Raw genomic sequence first — 25,544 nt, forward strand, 5'->3', positions numbered from 1 at the left:
TTGTTTTTTTGCTACTTTACCAAGTTCCAAGGATTGGTCCCTTCTGACAACATGATCAGAGTAGATGAGACAAAGTCTGGCCATTCTCGCTTCTAAGGAGCATTCTGGCTGCACTTCGTCCAGGATGGATTTATTCATTCTTCTGGTAGTCCGTGGTATTTTCTGTATTCTTCACCAACACCATAATTCAAAGGCATCCACTGTTCAGTCTTCTTTATTCAATGTCCAGCTTTTCACATGCATATGAGGCGACTGGAAATACCATGGGTTGCGTTAGGCATCTTCAAAAGACTAAGGATACCTACATAGTTGTACCAAAAGACATGGGCAAACAAGAAGGTTTGCAGCATCTATTCATAATAGCTCTTTTTCTGCTAAACTCCAACTGCAATTAATGCCCTGTCTTATTTGGCACTTACCTTTGTCCTGCTATTTTTGATATTTGATATGTTCCGATCTTATCTCCCCAGCTAAACTGTGTGCTCTTTAACAGCAGAAACCAGATTCTTAGTTTTGACTGCATAATCTCCCTAAGGGGCTGGAGTCATATTTTGCCTCATGAACCTCAGTGAGTGACTTTCTTTTTATCCTATAAATTTAATGGCAAAAAGATAAAAATGGGAGGAAAAATTATGTAAGACCACCCATGATACTTGCATCTATTTGTACTTTGAAAGGGTAGATTTTCATTGTGATTTGGGTGGAAGTTTAAATAGTTTTATGTTTTAGAAAGGAGCACGAACAATGTTATGCCTAAGGCAATTGACTGCTAACCAGAAGGTTGGCAGTACAAACCCACCAGCTGCTCCATGGAAGGAAGATGAGGCAATTTACTTCTGTAAAGATACTGCATTGGAAACCCAATGGGGGTCGTTATGAGTCACAACTGACTTGATGGCAGTGGTCTTTGGGCTTAGGTTTTAGAGCAGTTTTAGGTTTACAGAAAAATTGCACAGAAAGTACAGAATTCTCACATACTTCTTTTACCCCATGTACAATGTTTCTCTTATTATTCCCCACCCACCCCACTGCCGTCGAGTAGGATCCAGCTCATAGCAACCCCTCCTTGGGTTTCCGAGGCAGTATCACTACAGAAGTAGATTCCCCAATCTTCCTTCCTTCAGGGTGGCTGGTGAGTTTGAACTGCCAGCCTTCTGGTTAGCAGTCAAATGCCTGAGGCACTATGCCACCAGAGCTCCCTCTTATTATTAGCATCTTTATTACTGTGGTGCAGACTGACACACTATTTATTAACCAAAGTGTACAGTTTATATTAGGGGTCACTGTTCTGTGAAGTCCCATGGGTTTTGACAAATGCCTAATATTATGTGCCCACCATCACAGTATCCTACAGAACAGTTTCACTGCTCTAAAAATGCCCTGTGCTTGAAAGGATAGATTTTGACCTCAAAAGAAAGCATCAAGATGGAACTTCCTATCTTCCCCAAGAGAAATTCAAGCCAGGGTACTACCAAACACAAAAATCCAAACCTAATGCCATCAAGTCAATTCCAATTCACAGCGACCCCAATTGGGTTTCTAAGGCTGTAAATCTTTATGGACATAGATTGTCTCATCTTCCTCCCATGGAGCAGGTGGTGGGTTTGAACCAGCAACCTTCTGGTTAGCAGCCAAATGCTTTACTCAGCACACCACCAGAGCACCTTAGAGTGCTACTCTACCAGTCACCTCTTTTTCCTTTGTGATCACAAATGCATTTGTTTACCATTAAACTTGAACTGAATCTCTATGAAATATAGATCAAGGACTCAGGGAGCATCAGTTCACGATCCCTTCCTTTCCTCTGCATTATCTCTGCTATGTACTGCAGTGCTAAGTCGATAATAACAGAAGTATAGTCACACTTCCTGTACAGTAGCTGTGAGTAGTGACAACAGTTTCAGGAGCTAATTTCCCAGCTTTGCCTCAGCAGCCATGTGCCCAAAGATTCCCAGATACATGTGCAAGTCATTTTTTTTTTTTTTACAGTCAATGTTTAATTCAGTTTTTCTCAAATTTTGCTGCATATTGGAACCACCTGAGGTTTTAATGCCCAGCCATATTCCTTATCAATTAAATACGCATTACTGGGAGTGGTCCCAAATAAAAAAACAAATTGACTGTCATTGAGCTGTTTTTTGACTCACAGTGGAAAGAGTTGAACTGGCTCATATGGTTTCCAAGCCTGTAAACATTACAAAGCAGACTTCACATCTTTCTCCAACAGAGTTGATGGTGGATTTGAACCACTGACATTTGACTAGTAGCCGAATGTTTAATCACTGCATCCAGGCATCAATATTTTTTTTTAAAAAAAGTTAACAGGTGATTTCAATGTGTGGCCAAGTTTGAGAAGCTGTAGCTTACCAGGTTGAATAGCAACCCACTCAAGCATTTGTTCTGCAGTAGTAATGTCATAAAACACCAACTCATCCAGAAATTATCCAGTGACTCCAATATAAAATGGGGACAGGGTCATTCTTTGATTACCCAGATGGCTAGATAACTAGCTTGTGATTAAGTCAGTCCTTAGAGTCTCTTCTTTTTTCTCTTCTTTGTGGTTTTTTGGCATTAGCATCTCCACCTAAAACTTGACAAGAAGAAACTAGAAAGGATAACACTACAAATCACTTTCTATTAGTGGATGGGGGAGCTCTCAGTGGAATCACCTCAGATATTTAAAAATACTAGCACAGGGCCCTATACATAGTGATGCTGACTTGGATCCAGAGCTATGATTATCAAATGTGGTCAATTCAGTGCCAGATAACCCAAGAAGGAAGATAAGCAGGGGCATACTTGTGTTTACTTACTGATCTGTAGCAAACAATTTCACATTTTTCACCACATCAAAGATTCTGCTTCTCCACATGACTGGCATCTCTCTCTCTCTCTCCTAAACCTATAGTACCTTCTTACAGAATCAAAGCCTGTTTTCAGATTTGCAATCTCTGACAGGGATAGAGTACCCAGTAATGATCTTGTGTGGTCTCTGAACCAGCAGCATCACCATTATCTGGAAACTTGCTACAAATGCAAATTCTCAGGCCTCATCTCAAATCTACTGGATCAGAAATTCTTGGGGTGAGGCCCAGAAAACTGTGTTTAATAAGCTTTTCAGGGAGTTATGATCATGCTGAAGTTTGAAAGCACTTTTAAGGCACCTCTACTCAGGGCACAGTGACCTTAGGTGGTGTAAATAGTTAATACACTCAATGCCAACCAAAAGGTCGCAGTTTGAGTCCAGCCAGAGGAACCTTGGAAAAAGAGCCAGAGATGTACTTCCAAAAAAATAGGTCATTAAAAATCCTATGGAGCATACTTCTACTCTGAAAACATATGGGGTCATCATTAGTTGGAACCAATTTAATAGCAACTGGTACCTTGGTATACAGACAGGTCATAGACTTCAGTGATTTTGAAAAGTTCCACAAGTGTTTTTACTGTGCAGCATAAGTGGAGATTCATGGGTTAAACAGTATTGGCTAAGCTTGTTGACATCTGTCTCTCAACTGTGGTTTCTCTGCTCTTGCAATTTCCAGTCCTCCACAAGGAGAATGCCATTGGGTTGAGTATGAGAGCTCTTGTATTATGTTGAAAAATAATGGATTTTGCATTGATGTGTTCATTTTGATACCTGTATTAGATTAATAGCAAACTCTTCATTTAACCACCTGCTCAAATATTTATCACTAAAATAAATGCCCTATCCCAGCTTTGCCTGCATCAAATTAATCAACCAATTAATAGTTGTTTCAGTAGACAAATATAACCATCTTTTTTTTAGATAGGCTTTAAAAGAAGTTCTTCTTATTCTAATCTGGATCTTTGGGTCAAAATGTCATGCTTCAAATAGGCATCTATCTCATCCTTCAAAGAGAACTTCAGAGTTTAAAACTTTCAGGGTCTTTATTTGTGCAATTGATGACATTTAGAATTCCAGCTTTCATGTAATTTAAGGACAAAAGTCTCTGCAATGTAACTGGTGAATGGATTCTTTATATGATCATCGATTTAAAATTTACATGAAGAAAGTTACTATGCAATGACTAATGCTTCAAATAGGAGTAGACAACAGGCTGGCTGTTTTCTTCTTGATCTGCATTTGGCTGGGCCTGGGGATGGGAAGTATCACTTACCTCCTTTGCAGTTCCAAAGATACTTCATGAGATAGGGAACAATGCTATGGATGAGTTTGTCTCTGAGAGTCTCTGATGACAAATTATTAGTGTGGTATAAAAGAGCTACCACTTACAGCGTTACGCAAGGGTAGTGGTTGAGACTGCATGCTCACCTCCATATACACATGCACCAAAGTCAATGGGGCCATTCACTCATTGGTAGTTCTGGGGACCCCAATCTGTATACTGACAGTTTACCTCGGGGACAGTAGATGTCCGGAGCCCATCGGTTGCATTCATAATTGTCTGCGGCCTTTTCACAGGTAAAACACTTAAATCCACCAGGATATGGTGTGGCTACAAAGAGGATCAAGAGAAAAGATTAATTTGGGGGGTTGTACACAGAACCATGCACTGTGAAGTCAGACATTTTGATTTTCTTTAAAGGATTCTCAGAACACTTTGGGAGTTCCTTACAAACTAAACATCAACTACCATATGACCCAGAAATTGCACTCTGGCATTTATCCCTAAGAATTTCTGAAGTTATGTTCACAGCAATATCTGTACATAATATTCATGGCAGCTTTATTTATAGTAGTCAAAAACTAGAAACACTCCAGATGATCTTCCATGGGTAAATGGTTAAATAATTATGGTACATCCATACCATGGAGTACAAGTCAGCAATGAAAAGAAATGAACTATTGATACATGGAACAACTTAGATGAATCGCCAAAGAATTAAGCCAAGTGAAAAAAGCCATCCCAAGAGGGTACATGGTTCATAATTCCATTTATGTAACACTTTTAAAATCACAAATTTGAGAAAAGAAGAGATTAGTGATTGCCAGGGGTTAGAGATGAGGGTGGGAGGAAGTTAATGCAAAGGCAATAGGAAGAATCTTTGTTTAGTATCTTTACTGTGGTTGTGGATACACATATCCACACACGTGATACAACTGTATAGAACTACACACACACACACACACACACACAAATGACTACAAGTAAAACTGAGGATATCTGAATAATGTAAGTAAATTGATGTCAATAATCACATTAGAATATTATACTCTTTCAAAATGTTACCATTTGGGGAAATTGATAGTGTACTAGGTATCTCTCTGTATTACTTCTGACTGCACATGAATTTACAATTGTCTCAATGAAAATTTCTATAATAAAAGGCATTCTCTGTATTTCCGATAATTTACAGTTAGTCTCCAACTTACAACATGCTCGAGTTATGAAAAACCACACTTATGACCCTCTGTTCTTGTTGTTTTGGGACACAGTATCCTTAGTAAAGGAGCCCTGGTGGTACGGTGGTTGATCTCTCAGCTGCTAACTGAAAGGTTGGCAGTTCAAATCAACAAGTTGCTATATAGAAGAAAGAGTAGTAAATGCCTATGAAGATTACAGCCCTAGAAACCCTCTGGGGCAATTCTTCTCTGTCCTATAGGGTAGCTATGAGTTGGAATCAACTTGATAGCAATGGAGTGGTTTGGTTAGTTTTAACATTAGTAATATATTAATGGAGTATAACATATGGAGTTCTGGTGGTATAGTGGATAGGGCATTTGGCTGCTCACCAGAAGGTCAGCAGTTCAAACACATTGGTTGCTCTGCAGAAGGAAGATGGGGAAATTTACTTCTGCAAAGATTTACAGCCTTGGAAACCCAATGGGGGTTGCTATAAGTTGGAATCAATTCAGTGGCAGTGAGTTTGGTTTTTAGAGTTGGTAGGTACTACCTACAATGTTGCAGCACATAATTTGCTGATGTTATTATTCTCAGATGTTCACTCGCAAATGTTCAATGTTATGTCATCAGTAAAGATACTGATAATAAAACCAAAAAAAACAAACTCGTTGCTATTGAATCGGATCCAACTCATTGCTACCCCTTCCTTGGGTTTCTCAGGTGGTATCACTACAGAAGTAGATGGCCCAATCTTCCTTCCAAGGAGTGGCTGGTGGGTTTGAACCAGTGGCCTTCTGGTTAGCAGTCAAATGCCTTAGGCACTAGCCACCAGAGTTCCACTGATAATAAAAGGTAGTAATAATGAAAACTAAAAAAAATGAAGTATTTGACTTATCTCAGAACTGACTTAGAACAGAGTCTTCTGAAGAGAACCCCATCATAAGCTATACTCTTGTGTGCCACTTCATATAGCCATGTGAGCATACAAGTATAAACATTAGGCTGAATCAAAATATTTCATGTTTGACCATCTTTGACCTACAAAAGTGGCAGTTTCTATGGTTCAATGTAATCATTTTATTTGGTCAACATGGTTAAGTATCTTTGGGGAGGGTAGGTACCAGCTAAAAGAAGAGTTTTTATTGTTAAAATGCATGCTTGCCTGCACAGAGGTAACCCTCCTATGGACCTTCCATGCACCTGCTCAAATATCCACAGACCTTTTATGGGCTTTAGGAGCAGGCTGCTGGGAGGATGTGGGGAACACATGCAGATTTTGGCAAACTCTTGTGAGGAGTTTCTGAGTGGTGCAAACAGTTAATGTGCTGGGTTGCTAACTTAAACGTTAGACATTTGAGTCCACCCAGAGGTGCCTTGGAAGAAAGGCCTGGCAATGTACTTCCAAAAAATTCTGCCACCGAAAACCCGACGGAACACAGTTCTATTGTGACATACGTGGGGTCGCCGTAGTTGGAGTCAACCCAACTGGCAACTGGTTCTGGTTGATTCTAGTAGTCCTGTCCAAGATGGCAAGCCTCTCTTATCAATTTTCTTCTCTCCCACTCCTGAGATGCCTCTTCCTGCCTTCTGAAAAGACTATCCTCCAGATACAGGTATGCATCACTTAATGTCCTTGATACTCTGAAATATGTGATTTGGATGTTATGAGAATACCATATTTTACACAGGAAAGAGGCATGTATGATGGTCACCAGTAGCCTCAGACTTGTACTTGCAATGCCAAGGAACTGTGCAAAAAATTTTGTTCTGCTGCCACTCACTCTCTAAGAGCCCTGCCCAGCCCCCGCCTGCACACCTACTGGGGCATGCACTTACCTTCCAGCCGGCCGCCTCCTGGCCCACCATCAGCTCCCTTCCTCCCTCCCTCCCTGCCTTTCCCATCTCCACAATAGGCTTTAAATGATTCCAGGTTTACCTATCCCTCCTATGCTTCCTTCCCCAGCCACCTTCCCTACTCTTCCTCCTGCCACTGTCACAGTGTGAGTCCCTCACAGAAGGGACTGTGGCCTCTGCCCCACAGGGCACATGGGCCAAATGGGGCAGTGACCTCGATGGGGTATCCCCCCCCCCAGTGGAGCATCCCCTTCGGTGGCTCCAGCACCATCTGCATAGTCCCTGTGTGAGGTGAACATAGTGGGACAGGCAGCTGTGGATGGACACCTCTCACTGCTGCCCCCAGGGCTGGGGCCAACTCAGAACTCAGAGAGCTAGTGGGAGATAGACTGGATATCCCTACTTAGCAAAGTACCTCTGCTAACTCCTGCTGTCCAATGGGACCACAGACAGTTGAACACTGCCTGAATGGACATTAGGAGACATGTACCTGTGTTTATATTCACTTCCTAGCATTTAAGCTCAGATGTGGAAGTGTCACATGAGAGTCATGTTCTGGAGAGCATTCCTCCAGCATTAAAGGATGAGGATTTACAAGAAATGTCAGGCCAGGCTGTTCTCTGTCCTTCACATTCATGTTCTTTTACTTGCTTGTTGTTGCTTCTGTGTGCTGTTAAGTTGATTCCAACTTACAGCAACTCCAGCAGCACAGCAGAACTGCCCCACACACCTAGGCCTTTCTTCTACAGGGCTACTGGGAGGGTTCGAACCACCAACTTTTTGGTTAGCAGCCAAGTGCTTACCCATTGTACCACAAGGATTCCTACTTGCTGCTTAGCTATAATCATTTGTTTGTTTTGCTACTTAGAGTTTTACCTTTCATAAATAAAATGTGTGTGTGTGTGTGTGTGTGTGTGTGTTAATTTCAGGGCTTCAAACTGATTTATTACAGTCTGATTGTTTAACAAGATCCTCAGGTGATTCTTATATATACATAAGAATCACCAAGAATCACCTGGGGATCTTGTTAAAATATAGATTCTGATTTAGTATATCTGGGCTAGAAATGCTAATTTGCAGAAGGGGGTCAAACCAGAATGAACCGGTTCAAACCCCTGGTTAATATGTAAAATTACCCGGCCTATTTGGAAGCTGCAAACACTGAAGCACTTCATCTGCAGAAGCCAACTGTTTTCCCTCGCAGATGGCTGAGCGTGCATATCCCACTGGCAGAAATAATCATCTCAGGGCAAATTGGTTTGCCCACATGGAACCAATTAAGTATGTTATCAAAAATAAATGGTGGAGGAGGCAGCAGCTTAAGGCCAGAATTATGGCCCAGATATAACTTTGATTTTCACCTTGCCCAGAATAGCTGCCCATCCACGGACATGCTTGCAACATTTCACGGAGCTGACTGAGAATATTCCATAACCTACCCTACTAAAATATCATAAGCTGTCTAAGAAAGACATGTAACTAGACATTTTTATGGAGCCACTGGAGAATTCTATGTTCCTCCAGGTGTACTCACATTTATAAACAGGATGATAATGAGAGAACTGATTCTCTTAGAAAAAGAGAGAAAGAAAGCAGCTTAGACATAGCCATCAAACCACTTCATTCCCAATGAGGAGGTTCCACTATGGGGAAACACGCTTTCCTACCATATAATTGTAATTGAACAAAAGTAAATGCAAAACAACACACAAATAAGTTATTCATCTCCATGACCCACAACCTCGAAAGGTGGGTTATATCTAAATAGCAAGACTCTATTTAGGTAAGTACATGCCTGAAGAATTTAAAACAGATTTTTTCATTCTAAGGCCATTCAATATTTTATGTACATTTTAGTTGACTTATTTTTTAATAAACATCATTATGAGGAAAGCTATACAAAATATTTTAGGATTTTTTTATTGAATATATTAAAAAAAGTTTAATTTTCAATTTTAAAATATGTGATTATAAGCCAAAACCAAACCCACTGCCCTCAAGTCGATTCTGACTCATAACAATCCTATAGGATAAAGAACTGCCCCATAGGGTTTACAAAGCTGTAAATATTTATGGAGGCAGACTGCCACAGCCTCCTCCCATGGAGCAGCTTGTGGGTTTGAATCACCAACCTTTTCATTAGCAGCCTAGCACCTTAACCACTGTGCCACCAGGGCTCCTATGCAATATGTAAATAACTTTAAAAGATTTAGCTTTAAAATAGCTTATAAATTTTAAACTAGAATGATCAAAGTAGGAGTTTGGAAAAAAAAAAAGTAAATGATTTATCAAAAAAGAGCATTTTGCAAAAGATGATCATCACATTCACCAAGTTTTATGTCTGCAAGCACAGTGGTACCACCTCAGCTTACATGATTAATTCTCTACAACATTCAATTTTATCTGTCTGTCACTGGAGCCAGTGAAATTTTTGGCTGGAATGTTACATTAGTTATTCCTGGAAACTTTCCCATGGAAGAGATAAATTAAGAACTTTGAATGAAGACTGATGATCCAACTGCTCTGAGAATAAACTGATTAACAATCTAATACTAATGAGTTGCAGTGTTCCCAAATTTGGATTATTTAATGGACTCTTCAAGATTTTCTTTTCCAAGACAAGTGACATTTTAAATTAAGTGTTATCATTTCATACATAAGTAGGGCTGGGCTCTCAAAGTAACCTAAAGTATATTAAACTTTAAACTGGGGTATAAGCTAAAACACTCTGGCAGCAAAAAGCAGCTTTCCTTCAATGCATTTATCTCTGAATGTGTTTATCAGTATGTAGCATTGGCAAGTGGTCTCATTTTAGGTGAATTTTATTGTTCCATGTCTGTGTAGCTTCTCAAGGGCTACAGTTTAATATTTGCTTATAGGAACTTTTATTGACTTCTTGGCAGGTAGTACTATCACATTCTTTTCAGTGGTAAATCTCTACCTACCTACTCAGCCTTACAGTGAGCAGCTAACTGTGTAGCACAATACCTAGTAAATGGTTAATTTCTTTCCTCAGGTAATATTCAGCCAAAAAATCAGGCCCACAGATGAACAAGTATCTCCAGTCACTTGCTAGTTGTTACCACATCTGATAAAGAAGATTTTTAAAAAGGACGGAAAGAGGTGCCTAAGGGATGGTGCTATTTTCTTCTTTGATACTTCAAAGCAGAATGGAGCACGTAAAGTTTCAAATTGTTGTTGCCCTAGTGTGAATGAATCTAATTTGGCTCTTGATCACAGAGTTAATAAGCTTAGTACTCTGTATTGCAGGGCTAAGTCCTTGGTCCCTCAAGAGAAGGTGATTGTGAAGAAAAAAAAAGGAATGCCAAAGTGCCCAGTTACTTCCTGTAACATAATCTGCCCATTAACTCTCATAGTCAGCCATAGCTCAACCAACCATAATTCATTTGTAAGGCATCAGAAAAGATTTCGCTTTGTTTCCATCTCTTGGAACTTTTGCCTGGACAAAGGCCTTCAGTTACTGAAAACATGCAGGGAGAAGGGAACCTTGTTTTGAAGTGTACGCTGATATAAAATGCACTCTAACTTTTTTCTACTCTTGCCAAATTAATTCCTATTTTTTATGGAAACTGGATGCAAATATAAAAATTCCAGAAATTGAATAATTTTGTCTTCCTTTTCCAGCCACTAGGCAATATGGCCAGTAAAACTTTAATAATAATATACGTCTGATAGCAACATATCTCCTGGTACCTTACTAGAAAGTTTCCTTCCCCTCTCAGATATACACAGTATAAGCTTGTGAGTGAACTTTGTTGGTTCTCTGCCTGGGGATAGAAAAGCCACCTGCAGGAATACAGCTCTCTGGTGCACTTTGATTAAAGAAGACTCAGAACAAGCAGCCAGAAACAAGCTGGATATTATCAGGAAATTTCCTATTCCAAGGAAAGAAATGGAAGCTAGGAGCAGGTCGAAGACACTTCAGGTATTAAATTGTTCTGTCTTGTATGATGAGTACCAGAAAAGCAAGTAAGAACCTTCATTTCTCTTGATACCATGAGAAAATCCTCTTTAGAAGAATTTTATTAGACTTTCAAATTTTAATTGTGTGCTGGGAAGAAATTCATCATGAAAAGGCCAAAAAAAAATACAAATTATAGAATTGAATGTCATTAAGGCTGTTGCCTGAAGTTTTAAAGTTATATGCTTTACTTCTTTTTAAAGGCTTAGAAACTTCCAAGATTAGGGAATAAGAAACTAGAGATTAGTCCCAGGAGGTTGCACTTTTCCAACCTGGGTTCCAATCTCACCCCAGTTATTCTCTCCAATAACTATTCCAAGTCCATGAGAAGTAAGTTTATGTTTGTCTGATGTAAAAAACCCGTGTGTCTACTCACACTTCTGCAGCACCACATTTCTCCTAGGGCCGGTTCTGAGCTCTCACATCTAATTTTAATGGATCTGGCTTAGTCACTGACCCAAAGAAAGCTGCTTGGACTTCCATCTATAAACTGAGTGATTACATAAATAATTCAAAATCAAAAGAGTTCCATACTTCTCTCATATATTTCTTATGGTCTATGTTTTACACAAGCCTGTTTATGTGGAGAGCAATCACTCCAGCTGAGCACAGTCCGCTGGGTACTTTCAAGGCATAGGACCATGACCATTAAAAAAAATCAAAATGTGAAAACAGATGAACACCAAAAACTTTTGAAACACTGCAGAGAAATATGAAGTTAACTCTGATTTAAAGTGCCAGAGTAAAACAGGTTCTGGCCATGTCAGAGGCATTCATGGTAAATTCAATCCAACAAGAATTTACACTCCTCATGATCAGTTACAGAGGCTTGGAAGAGGGATGGAGCCAGCTCTGCTCACCTAGAGTGAATCTTCTACTTATAATCTAGTTTAGGAATGACTTCTGTACTACCTATTTCAAGATCATATCAGAAAACCCCATTAATTCTTTATATATGGTGAGTTCCTTCTAATCAGGTCATGGCCCTATTCAATTAGCAAAGATCACATGAGCATAACTTTCCACCAGCTTTTAAACAGACGTGCTTATTCTCCCTCTGGCCTCCTTCAAAAGGCCCCATCCCACAGACTCTCCAAATAGAGGCCTACTCACTCAGGCACTGACCAACCACAACACGGAGTCAGAAGCGCAGAAATGGCGTGTTTGTCTCTATTGTTTTTGTTGACTTAAATACAACCAATCACATCACTTTTCCTTCCCACTCTGGGTAAACAATCACAGCCTCAGAGAAAGTCTGGTATGGACCTGTTTGCAGCTCAGGTTACTACTGAGTCTCTCACTGAAACCAACAACAAATCCTGCAGAAGCCAAAAATCCTGGCAACCTAAGAGACTGAACTCTAAGTTTCTGCTTCACGAAGACTAACAACAACAACAAAAAAAGCAAGGCTGTCTGGGGAAAAGAACAAAATGCAATGCTAGAAAATAGCAACTAGTAATACATCTTCTTTTTATGGATGTTACTGAAAGAAAATTAACAGTTGTGCAAAAACAAGCAGGGAGATAAACTTCCCTTACAATTACTAAGTAGGTACCAAACTATACTGGTAAGAGAAAAACAAAACAAAAAATTGGTGAGAGGGTACAGTTGTGTTAAATCTAAGGAAATGATTTGCTGTTCGTCAAAAGGTATTCAGAGTTATGCAAAATTTGTTGTTAGCTTCTGTTGAGTCAGGTCCAACTCCAGGTGACCCTATGTGTGTGGAGTAGAACTGCTCCATAGGGTTTTTAAGGCTGTGACCTTTCAGAGGAACATCTCTAGGCCTATCTTCCGAGGCATCCCTGAGTGAGTGTGAACCATCAACCTTTCAGCTGGTAGCCACACACTTAACCATTTGCGTCACCTAGTCATCTACACAAAATTAGGATGATATATCTTCAGTACCCTCAGTTTAGTGTATAAGCCAACAACATCAGAAACAACGACCATTCACAATTGCCTATCATGTATGTGCCTGATGTTTTACGAATATTATTTCTAGTCCATAAAATAATGTAAGAGGGTATATATTACTTTATACATTTTAGGGATGAAGACATTAACACTTAAAAAGATTCCACTAACATTGACTGAACATTTACCATGGCTCATACTCGGTGCTAAGTGCTTTGCATATACTATTTTATTTAATCCTCACAAGGTTAGAGAATTCATTTCAGGTCAAAAGGCTACAAAGCAGCTGAGCTAGTTGTTGACCCCAGGTCGGGTAGACTCCAAGCCCTGTGCATTCCTCTGCAGCGGGCTCCCTCTCAGCTAATCCAGAACACTTCAATGTTAAATATTCTCACCGCAGGATCAGTGGAGTCCCTGTGGCTGCCTCTACTTTGTAGATGGTAAGGTCCTCTAAAGCAAGGACTCTGTTTCATTTGCTTTTATCCCTCTGATGCCTATCACAATGCAAGACACACGGCAGACACTCAAAAAATGTTTGTTGAACAAAACATTTCAAAAGAGGAATGTACCTAGCGGCATAAGCTAAAAGGTCAAAATGCACACAATAAACTCAGTTCTCACCACCGCAGGGGCAGTAAAGAAGAGAATTCATACAAAAATGAAAGAGACAAGATAGACAGGGATGGAGACCAAAAGTGGAAATAAAATTCCAGTGTCTCCCAAAGTGTGTGCTTTGGAATATTTGCAGCAGAAGCACCTGAGTCTTGCTGAAAGCAAAAATCCACAGGTCCAGCTCCACATACAGATGGTCAGAAACTCTAGGGAAGGAATCTAGTGATCTACATTATTATACGCTCCCTAGAGAATTCTTAAGCACAGGAAACCAAAAGGATAGGGAATGGGAAGTTGTGGGAGGCAATTATGCAAAAACTCAGAATTGGATGAACACAGAGGAAGACCAGCTATTATCTTGACTATAAAGGATGTATCTTTTACAAACAATCCTTCTCCTGGGACATAGTAGTCTACTTTGATAATTGACTGAGGGCTGGCATGAGTAATAGAGAAAGGTGTTCCGAATCAGAGTAACTGTGAAAAGGGGGCAGGGAAAACAGCTTTATAATATGCTTTAGAATGAAAAATAAACATTGTGTGTAAAGGTGAGGGTAAAACATACTCCTTCTTTTGTCCTTAATGCATTCCCCAATTAAATCACCACATTGCATTGAAATTGTGCCCTGTATTGAAGGCTGCCTTCTCCTGGCCATTGTTCAACCCACTTCTTATTTGCAATACAGTGACATTTCTGTGCAAAGAGAATACAATCTTACTTGAAGGGTGGAGGTAGATAATGTCTTTCACTGTGAAGTCGCGGGACTGAGCAGCTTTCAGACAGTCAGCCAGCAGGCTCAGGAGCAGGAGCCAGGCCAGAGCAGGGCCAGGTTCCATGGCAGACTATGGCGTCAGTCATACAGCGGGGCTGGGAGTGGGGACTCAGGACGCCAGGAGAGAGCTCGCACCTGAAACATGAAGAAAGACTCATCTCAGTGTCCAACTTGAGAAAGCCACTGGTGGCTTGGCTGAGTTCCCAGGCTAGTGGGATGGGCTGGGGATAGACAGAGAGCTCGGGGCACAGAAGAGTTGGTAGACGTGGAGAGAAACTTTATAAAAGGTAATTTTAGAACACTTATAAAATTCCAACCAAAATCTATTCCTAATCAGGTCTCTAAAGCTCTGTTGGTAGCAGGCCCCTCTAATATCCAGCAGAGATGGTATCAAGAGAGATTGAATTTTAATGAAATCCAGCTATTTTTGCTAGGAGGCCAGGGGATGGCTGCCAGAGAGCAACAATAAATAAGTCAGTTACAAAAGCTCAGAAGCATTTCCTTGATAATGGTGTGCGCCAGGTACGAGAACCATTGCCCATGTAAACTTGAATGAAATAGGCTTTCAGAGTTGGAAAACAAAAATAAATTGGCTTCTCCCAGACCAAAAAGTGCATCCATAGCACAAAATCTCCTTAATGTAACTAACATGTATCATCCCAGTACTACTGAAGGTCCTTTGTGTATATTAATTTACATATTTCTCCTCACAACTCTGTGAGGCAGATACTATTATTATCCCATTTCGAGTAAACTGAATTCCAATTGACAAATGGAGAAGCTGATTCAAACCTAATCAGTCTATCTTTTGAATCTGCATTTTAACCACTAGGCAATTCTGAGTTCTTCTTAAGACTGACTTGAAATCTACAAACAAAACCCAATGAAATGAGATCAAAAGAGGCCTGTAGCTCTAAGCATCATATATTCTGTCCTCAATTCTGCACTTTTCATTTATAATTGAAGGAAACAAAAATAATTAATAGGTTGAATTGTCCAGTTCACTTGAAATGTAGAGATAGGTCTTCATATAATTTCTATATGTGCTATTCACGTCCATCTTCTTGATTTCCTATAGAGCTTGTTCCCCATGTTTTGCTTTTTTTTTTTTTTTCCCCCAAGCACATCATCTTAATCGAAAATGCAATGGGTCAAGGATAAATATTCACTTTATTTTAACCTGGCTGAAAAAACAGTTTGGACATTTTTGTTCAATAATTTTAATATACACATTCAACAAGCTTCTTTAAATAGCATTACAAAATGACTCCATAATTAGTTTATGAAAACAAGTTGTAAATGAGTAAATATATCATGAAACAGAAAATCAGTGAAGGAAGGTAAGACCTAGGTATGATTAGAATTCAGAATATACTACAGAACAATTTAGGAGCTCTAGTGGCATAGTGCCTAAGGCATTTGACTGCTAACCAGAAGGCTGGTGGTTCAAACCCACCAGCCACTCCTCGGAAGGAAGACTGGGCAATCTACTTCCACAGAGATACCTCCTTGCAAACCCAAGGAGGGGTCGCTATGAGTCGGGATTGACTCCACAGCAGTGAGTGTGTTTTGTTTTGTTTGTTTTTTTGGACAGAACAATTTTAATCAAGACAGAATGATAGACAATATGAAAATGAATACAGAAAATGGAACACTCTAGGAGCCCAGAATAGACCCAACCACTTACACGGCACAAGCAATTTTTCAAACTATATAATAGGAAAATATTAAATGAATAGTATTATGATAAGTTGATTAAAAATATGAAAGAGATTAATTGAAACTAAATAATGCATGATACACTAAAATTAATTCCAGATGGATTAGTGTGTTCAGTTTAAGAAAAACAAACAGACAAACTTTCAGAAAATAACACAGAGCTGTTATCATCCTATAACAGCTTGATGATGCCAGTCTTGCCAATTTCATGCTCACTCACCATCTTCGGCTTACAATTTGGTTCCACAAAGCAAACCTGTATTCAATGAGAGAATGGGCTGATCGTTCACTGACTAAATAATGACTGCCAGGCTTTGTGCTAGGCACTTGGTTGAACAAAATGATGAGGAGAACAAACCAACCAACCAACAAACAAAAATTTATAGTGTCTTTCCCTCACTGAGCTAGCAGCCAAGTGAGAAAGGCCAATGCTCTCTCATCTTAAATGAATGCACACAGTACTTTGATGTAAATCAATTCTGGCTTTTCCCTGCTAATGTGGTAAAGTGAGGCTGACCCTGAGGGAATAACACCCCGTGGGGACCTGACTGTGCTACCAGCAACCCTCCCATCTCCTTACAGGATTATTTATGTTTGAGAGAGATTATACTTGTATGACATTATGTTTGTAACTGTAAAATAAATGTAAAAAAACTATATGCAGACAAAAGGCAAAATAAAGATAAAAAAGGCAGGGTTTTTCTTATAAAACATTCTCTTTAACTTCAGTTATACTGTAGTTACATGATTTTTAAACAAATGATATAAATGTCTGAAGGTGCTACAGAGTGCTGTAAACCCCTTCTGGATTTGTGGGGCCAGAAGTCCCACAGGGCAGGAACTGTAGTGATTATTTTCACTTCCCTGGCTCAGAACCTGGCCACAGTAAGGGCTCAGTAAGCCTCTGTGGACGTGATGGCAACATTTACCTCAGACTATTTTACTGTAGCCATTCACCTCCCAATTCATCCTGTGTTTTGCCATACAAGGCAAATGATTTAAGAATATCACTGCATCTGCTAACAAAAAGAAAAAAAAAATTATCAAAATCTTTGCTACAGAATAAAACTTAATTTGTTGTATACTACTATTATATCTATTTTATGATCCCAAATGTAAACCAATGGGAAGGTGGGGCTCTTGAAGTGATATTTTAAAATTTACCAATCATGTCAAGAAGATAAACACTGATCTTCATAGTAAAGGGAATAAAGTAGTAAAGTAAACTTTACTAATTTAAATTTAAATCAATGAGGATTAAGTATGGCAGAATTTACATTCCAGTTACCTTTTTGAAAAAATACTTTTAAAACTATGTGGCATCACTATTAATTTACTCTTCTACTGTGATCCTATGCAGTAGCTTCTTTCTTTAATATTGTATTGGAATTATACATGGTAACCCTGTAGTACTTCCCCTGTAATGGTGATGAGTAGTCATGGTTTGACAGCAGGTACTAATCATTAATCTAAAAAAAATTGTTGTTGTTGTTATGTGCTGTCAAGTCGGCCCCGACTCATATAGCGACCCCTCCTTGGGTTTCCGAGGCAGTATCACTACGGAAGTAGGATTGCCCAACCTTCCTTCCGAGGAGTGGCTGGTGGGTTTGAACCGCCAGCCTTCTGGTTAGCAGTCAAGTGCTTGAGCCACTATGCTACCAGAGCTCCTAATCTAAAAAAATAGTTGTGTTAAAGAGCTCAGTTATAGAATTTATGTTCAGTTTCTCCTAGAAGCTTTTCTTGTCAGCCTTCCTATCTACTGGCCTACTCAATCCGAATATTCTAAAAAGCACATTAGTGTAAATTCTTTTTGATGTACTTTGCCCTAGAAATACAGGTAGGGAAATTTTCACTGGAAAATTAGCTTTAAAAAAAAAAGAAAAAAAAAAAGTGACTACTGTGATAGATTGACCAATGGCACCCCCATAGACATTCAAATCCTAATTCCTGGAACTTGTAAATGTTACCTTACATGGCAAAAGGGACTTTGTCATTGTGATGAAGTTAAAGACCTCTCTCCTTTTTGCACATTTTTTCTGTAAACCAAAAATTACCCTAAAAATAAAGTTTATTTAAAAAATAAAGTAAAGGGCATGTTTGATTACTGCGGTCTCATTTCTTTATCACATTATCAAATTTGGGAGAATTCAATTACTTTTTTAACCATGAATTTTATTTATAAGTGGAACACTATCTGATACAGTGCCGGAAGATGAGCCCCATAGGTTGTAAGGTACAGAAGTACTACTAGGAAAAACTCATCTCCTCAAAGTAGAGTTGACTTTAACAATAAGGATAGAATAAAGCTTTCTGGATCTTTTTCCTGATGTGGCATGACTCCAAATGAGAAGAAACAGCTGAAAATATCCATTAGTAAATGGAATGTGGAATATATGATGTATGAATCTAAGAAAATAGCTAGCCATTGAAAATGAAATGGAACACATAAAGACTGATATTCCAGGCATTAGTGAGCTGAAATGGATTGGTATTGGTCATTGTGAATCACACAAACATATGGTCTACCATGCCAAAATTGACAAATTGAAGAGAAATGGTGTCAAATCCATTGTCAAAAATAACAATTCAACAACTATCTTGAAGTACAACACTGTCAGTGATAGGATATTAGCCATATGCCTGCAAGGAAGACCAGTTAATATGACTATTATTTAAATTTATGTGTCAACCACTAATAACACAGATGAAGAAATTGAAGGTTTTTTTTTTGTTGTTGTTGTTGTTGTTTTTTTTTTTACCAACTTCTGCAGTCTGAAATGCAACTATAAGGATCAACAATTAGGGGTACTAATACATGACAAAAAGGTACTATCAATCATATCTAAAAATACAGAAATAGCCAAAGACAAACTAGACAACTGGAACCCCCTAAAAATTAAAAATTTATGTGCATCAAGAGACGTTACCAAAAGAATAAAAAGAGAAATTACAAACTGGTAAAAAATTTGGGGCAATGATATATCAGACAAGGGGCTAATCTCTAAAATTTACAGAAAACGTCAACAACTCAACAATAAAAAGACAAAAAAATCCAATTAAAAAATGGAAAGAGGACATGAACTGACACTTCACCAAACAAGACATTCAGGCAGCCAATGAACACATGAAAACATAATCATTAGCCATTTTTGTTGTTGTTGCTGTTTGCCATCGAGTTGGACCCAACTCATAGCGACCCCTCCTTGAGTTTCCAAAGCGGTATCACTACAGAAGTAGATTGCCCAACCTTCCTTCCGAGGAGTGGCTGGTGGGTTTGAACCGCCAGCCTTCTGGTTAGCAGTCAAGTGCATTAGCCATTAGAGAGATGTAAATCAAAACAACAATGAAACATCATCTCACCCCAGCATTACTAGCAAAGTTCAAAAAAACAGAAAACAACAAATGCTGGAGAGGGTATGCAGAGACTAGAACCTTCTACTGGTGGAACTGTAAAATGGTACAATCACTGTGGAAAATGGTATAGAGCTTCCTTAAAAAGTTGGCTATAGAAAAGCTATATGATCCAAAAATTCTGCCACTAGGTATATATCCCAGAGAAATAAGAGCCATGACATGAACAAATATATGCACACTCAAATTCATCACAACACTATTCACAACAGCAAAAATATGAAAATGACCTAAGTGCCCATCCACGCATGAGTAAATAAACAAACTATGGCACATAAACACAATGGAGTACTACACAACCTTAAACACTAAAAATGAATCTGCAAAACATCTTATAATATGGATGAACCTAGGGGGCATTTCTTCTGAGGAGTGGCTGGTGGGTTTGAACCACCAGCCTTCTGGTTAGCAGTCAAGTGCCTTAGGCACTATGCTACCAGAGCTCCTAGAAGGAAGATGAGGCAATCTACTTCTGTAGTGATACTGCTTCAGAAACCCAAGGAGGGGTCTCTATGAGTCAGGTCCGACTCGACAGCACATAACAACAACAACAACAGGGGGCATTACACTGACCAGTCAATCAAAATAAGACAAATATTGTACAAGACTTCTACCATAAAAAGTCAAGAAAAGGTTTACATACAGAAAACAACATTCTTTGAAAGTTACCAGAATGGGAGGGGTAGAGAGGGTAAACCACTAACTAGAGAGTAGACATGTATTACCTTGGGTGAAGGGAAAGGCAAAATACAGTAAGGGATAGGTCAGCACAAAATGATCAAGGCAAAAGAAGACACTCGGAGGAGTAACCCTTTTACCCTTTTACTTGGAGGGTAATTGGACTACAGCTTCAAATATTTATAAGTTTGACAGAGGATATTTCTACATATATGTTTATATGTGCTGCAAATATATCCACAGAGATAGTAGAGCATACAAGGGACAAAATTATGAAAACTTTTAACCCATAACCAAACACCCTGAGGGGATAAGTCATTGGACCTGGGGGCTCAGAACTGTAGTCTCAGGGGACATCAAGGTCAATTGGCAAAATACAGTTCACAAAGAAAATGTTCTACATCCTACCTTGTTGAGTATCAGCTGGAGTGTTAAAAGCTTGTGAGCAGCCATGTAAGTTGCACCTATAGGTCTCTGCCTATCCAGAGCAAAGAAGAGTGAAGAAGATCAAAGATGCATGGAAACAATCAGTCCACAGGACTAGTGGACCACACAAACCTCAGCAAAGATAAGAACAACTAGATGGTGCCTGGCTCCCACTGCTAACCACTCTGAAAGGCATGAGAATAGAAGTCCTGGAGAAAGTAGGAGAATATATGAAACAAAACTCAAAATCATAAAAAGATAAGGCTCCCAGGTCTGATAAAGACTTGTGGAACCCTCAAGACTATGGCCATTAGTTACCCTTGAAGGCTGGAATTGAACTCACCACCATGGCTCAACTTTCAGTCAAAAGACAGGAAGCCTATAAGGTGAACAATAACACCAGGGAGGTATTCACTTCATAGAACAATCAACCATATGAGATCAAAAGGATAGCATTTGCCTCAATATAAAGCTCAGAAAGGAGGGAGGGATATGAAAGAAGGACAAATGGAAATGGGATATACAGACAAGAAGTGGGAAAAATGCTGTTACATTGTGGCAATTGCGATCAATGTCACAAAACAAAATGTATATGAATTGTTGCATGGAAAACCAATTTGCTCTGTATACCTTCACCCAAATCACAATAAAAAGTTAAAAAAAAAACAAAAACGATGCATTGATAATTAGAGGTGATTGGAACCTGAAAGTCAGGAACAAAGAAGTATTGATAGTTGGAGAATATGGCCTAGCGATAGAAACAATGCTGGAGATCACATGATAGAATTTTGCAAGATCAATGACTTATTCATTGCAAATATCTGTTTTTAACAACATAAACTGCAACTATACATATGCACCTCACTGGATTCAATACACAGGAATTAAATCAATTACATCTGTGGAAAGAGATGGAGTATAAACTCAGTATCATCATTCCGAATAAGATCAGGGGTTGATTGTGGAACAGACCATCAATTGTTCCTATGGAAGTTCAAACTGAAGCTGAAGAAAATTAAAACAAGCCCATGGGAGACAAAGTACAATCTTAAGTATATCCCAACTGAATGTGGAGACCATCTCATAAATAGATTTGATGCATTGAACACTAATGACCAAACACCAGGTAAGTCATGGGATGCTATCAAGGACATCATGCATGAAGAAAGCAGAAGGTCATTAAAAGACAGGGAAAAAAAGAAAATACCAAAATGGATGTCAGAAGACACTCTGAAACTTGCTCTTCAACACAGAGTAGCTAAAGTGAATGAAAGAGATGATGACATAAAACAGCTGAACAGAAGATTTCAAAAGGTGGCTTGAGAAGACAAAGTAAAGTATGATAATGAAATGTGCAAAGACCTGGAATTAGAAAAACATAATGAGAGAAATCATTCAGCATTTACCAAGATGAGAACACTGAAGAAAAAATTCAAGCCTTGAGTTGCAATACTAAAGGATTTCATGGGCAAAATATTGAATGATGCAGGAAACATCAGTAGAAGATGGAAGGAATACAGAGTCTTGCACCAAAAAGAAAAAACAAATTGGTCGATGTCCAATCATTTTAGGAGGCAGCATATGGTCAAGAACTAATAGCTTTGAAGGAAGAAGTCCCAGCTGCACTGAAGGTACTGGCAAACCATAAGGCTCCAGGAATTGATGGAACACCAACTGAGATGTTTCAACAAACAAATGCAGTGTTGGAAGCTCTCACTAGTCTATGCCGAGACATTTGGAAGATGGCTACCTGGCCAACTGACTGCAGAGATACATATTTGTGCCCATGCCAAAGAAAGGTGACCCAAAAGAATGGGGAAATTATCCAACAATATTATTAATAAAATACACAAGTAACATTTTGTTGAAGATAACTTAAAATGGCTGCAGCAGTACATGGAAGAAACTGCCAGAAATTCAATATGGATTCATAAGAGGACACAGAATGAAGGATATCATTGCTGATGTCAGATGGATCTTGGCTGAAAGCAGAGAATACCAGAAAGACCTTTGATGTGTTTTATTGTAAGCAAAGACATTTGAATGTGTGGGATAGTAACAGATGATGGGTTAACAGTGAAAGAATGGGAATTCCAGACTACTTAGTCATGCTTGGAAGCTCTGGTGGCATAGTGCCTAAGGCATTTGACTGCTAACCAGAAGGCTGGCGGTTCAAATCCACCAGCCACTCCTTGGAAGGAAGACTGGGCAATCTACTTCCATGGAGATACTGCCTTGGAAACCCAAGGAGGGGTTCCTCTGAGTCAAACTAATTCAATGGCAGTGAGTTTGGTTTTTTCGGTGGTCGTGCTTATGTAGAACTTGTTCACAGACCAAGAGGCAGCAGTCATTCAAACAGAAGAAGGGGATACTATCATTGTTGTTGTTAGGTGCCATCAAGTCAGTTCCAATTCATAGCAAGCCTCTGTATAACAAAACGAAACACTGCCTGGTGCTGTGCCAGCTTCACAATCCTTGCTATACTTGTGCCCATCACGGCAGCCACTGTGTCAATCCATCTAGTTGAGGGCCTTCCCCTTTTTTGTTGATCCTCCACTTTACTAAGCACGATATCCTCTGCCAGGAAATGGTCCCTTCTGAAAACATGACTAAAGTAGGTCAGACACAGTGTGGCCATTCTCACTTCCAAGGAGCATTCCAACTGCACTTCTTTGAGGACAGATTTGTTAGTTGTTCTGGCAGTCCATGCTACCTTCACTATTCTTCACCAACATCACAACTCAATAGCATCAGCTTTTCTTTGATCTTTCTTATTAGTTGTCCAGCTTTCACATGCATATGAGGCATTGAAAATACCATGGCTTGGGTTAGGTGCACTTTAGTCTTCAAAGGGGCATCTTTGCTCTTTAGCACTTAATAAAGAGGTCTTTTGCAGGATATTTGCCCAGTGCAATATGCCCTCTGATTTCTTGATTGCTGCTTCCATTGGTGTTTGTGGAACCAAGTAATATGAAATCTTTGACAGCTTCAATCTGTTCTCCATTTATCATGATGCTGCTTATTGGTCCAGTTGTAAGGATTTTCATTTTCTTTATGCTGAGGTGTAACCATACTGCAGATTGTAGTCTTTAATCTTCATCAGTAAGTGCTTCAAGTGATCTTCACTTTCAGCAAAGAAAGTTGTACCATCTGCATATCTGTAGGTTGCTAATGAATCTTCCTCTAATCCTGATGTCACACTTTTCTTCATATAATCCAGTTTCTCAGATTATTTGGTGAGCATACAGATTGAATCAGTATGGTGAAAGGATACAACCTTGATGCACTCCATTACTGATTTTAAACTATGCAGTATCCCCTTATTCTGTTCAAATGACAGCCTCCTGGTCTATGGACAGGTTCCTCACAAGCACAGTTAAGTGTTCCAGAATTTCCATTCTTCTCAATGTTATCCATAATTTGTTATGATCCACACAATCAACTGCTTTTGATTAGTAAATAAAACACAACTAAACATCTTTCTGGTATGCTTTGCTTTCACCCAAGATCCATCTGACATGAGCAATGATATCCCTCATTCCACATCAATTTCGGAATCCAGTTTGTAATTCTGGAACTTCTCTGTCAATATAATTCTGCAACCATTTTTTAATTATCTTCAGCAAGATTTTACTTGCATGTAATATTAATGATATTGTTCAAAAATATACACATTTTGTAGAATCACCTTTCTTCGCAATGGGTACAAAGGGAATACTACATGGTTAAAAATCAGGAAAGATGTTCATAAGGATTTTATTCTTTCACCATACTTATTTAATCAGTATGCTGAGAAAATAACCTGATAAACTGGCATATATGAAGAAGAATACACCATTACTACTAGAAAAATACTCAGTTACAACCTGTGATATGCAGATGACACAATTTTGCTTGCTGAAAGTGAAGACTTCAGATTCCGATATGATGGCAAAATAGGCAGAAAGACTGCACAGACCATCTTCAACAAAGAAAAGGGAAACCAATTAACACAGATACAGAAGATAATCCTGGACCCCTGAGCTTTGAAGAGAAGGATATGGAAGTGGACTAAACTCCAAATAGCAGAAGAATTTGCATAAAATAGCAAAAAAGGAGACAAATGGAGCTGCAGTCTGGCAGTGATCCTGATGGCACAGAGAGCTTGGATATTGCCGAATGGTGGTAGGACTTAAGAATTAACCTAAAAATCAGCCCTGCTAGCCAGGGACTGTGCGGAGGAGTGCTCTGGTGGCTGGAGAACAAAAGGGGAAGCAGTGAAGAGGAAGGTGGGCTGAGCTGTGGACTTTTGCCTGTCCAGAGGGTGCAGCCATTTTGAATGTTTACAAGTGGCTTGACCATTTTAGATATTTAAAGTGACAATGTTCTCTCAGATTCCAGGTACTTAAGAACAGGCTCCACTTGCTGGGAACAGCAAGGACATCCTGGATGCAAGGACTATTGGAAAGCTTCACTTAGTGAGTGAGAGTGACCACCTCTTTCTCCACCAATGAGAATACAAATAACAATCACGAAGAAGAGCCTGACTCACCCTTGGCTACTCTTCACAAACAGTTAACAGAAATCCAAATACAATGTCTTGTCAAGATGTCTTAGAGACAACAGATCATCACAGTTCACACAAAGAAGCAAGATAAAGTGGTAGAAACAAGGGAGCAGGATACAGATCCAGAGCACATCCCTGAGGAAGAAGCAGCATTGGAACTCCCTGATAAGGAATTCAAAAGAATTATATTTAGGTATCTTCAAAGGATTGAGAGACCAAGGAAAACAGAGACAAATCCCTAGAAGAATTTTGGAAGAAAATACAAGAACAAAATGACAAAATAAATGAAAAATTAGAAATGA

The 25,544-nt window shown here is 39.2% G+C and overlaps 1 protein-coding gene across 1 annotated transcript in view; it reads right to left on the minus strand.

Moving 5' to 3' along the window:
* The window catches only part of LYPD6 (LY6/PLAUR domain containing 6), a 34,367-nt gene extending 19,841 nt beyond the window's left edge, over nucleotides 1-14,526 (minus strand). The window contains exons 1-2 of the mRNA XM_007934938.2: nucleotides 14,409-14,526; nucleotides 4,380-4,478 (exon numbers count right to left, since the gene is read on the minus strand). Of these exons, the coding sequence (XP_007933129.1) occupies nucleotides 4,380-4,478; nucleotides 14,409-14,526 (217 nt within the window). The remainder of the gene's footprint in view (nucleotides 1-4,379; nucleotides 4,479-14,408) is intronic.
* Nucleotides 14,527-25,544: the final 11,018 nt, after the last annotated feature.

This window comes from Orycteropus afer, unplaced genomic scaffold (assembly GCF_000298275.1).
Source record: "Orycteropus afer afer isolate SDZICR_OR568_19922 unplaced genomic scaffold, OryAfe1.0 scaffold00023, whole genome shotgun sequence".
Classification (NCBI taxonomy): Eukaryota; Metazoa; Chordata; class Mammalia; order Tubulidentata; family Orycteropodidae; genus Orycteropus; species Orycteropus afer.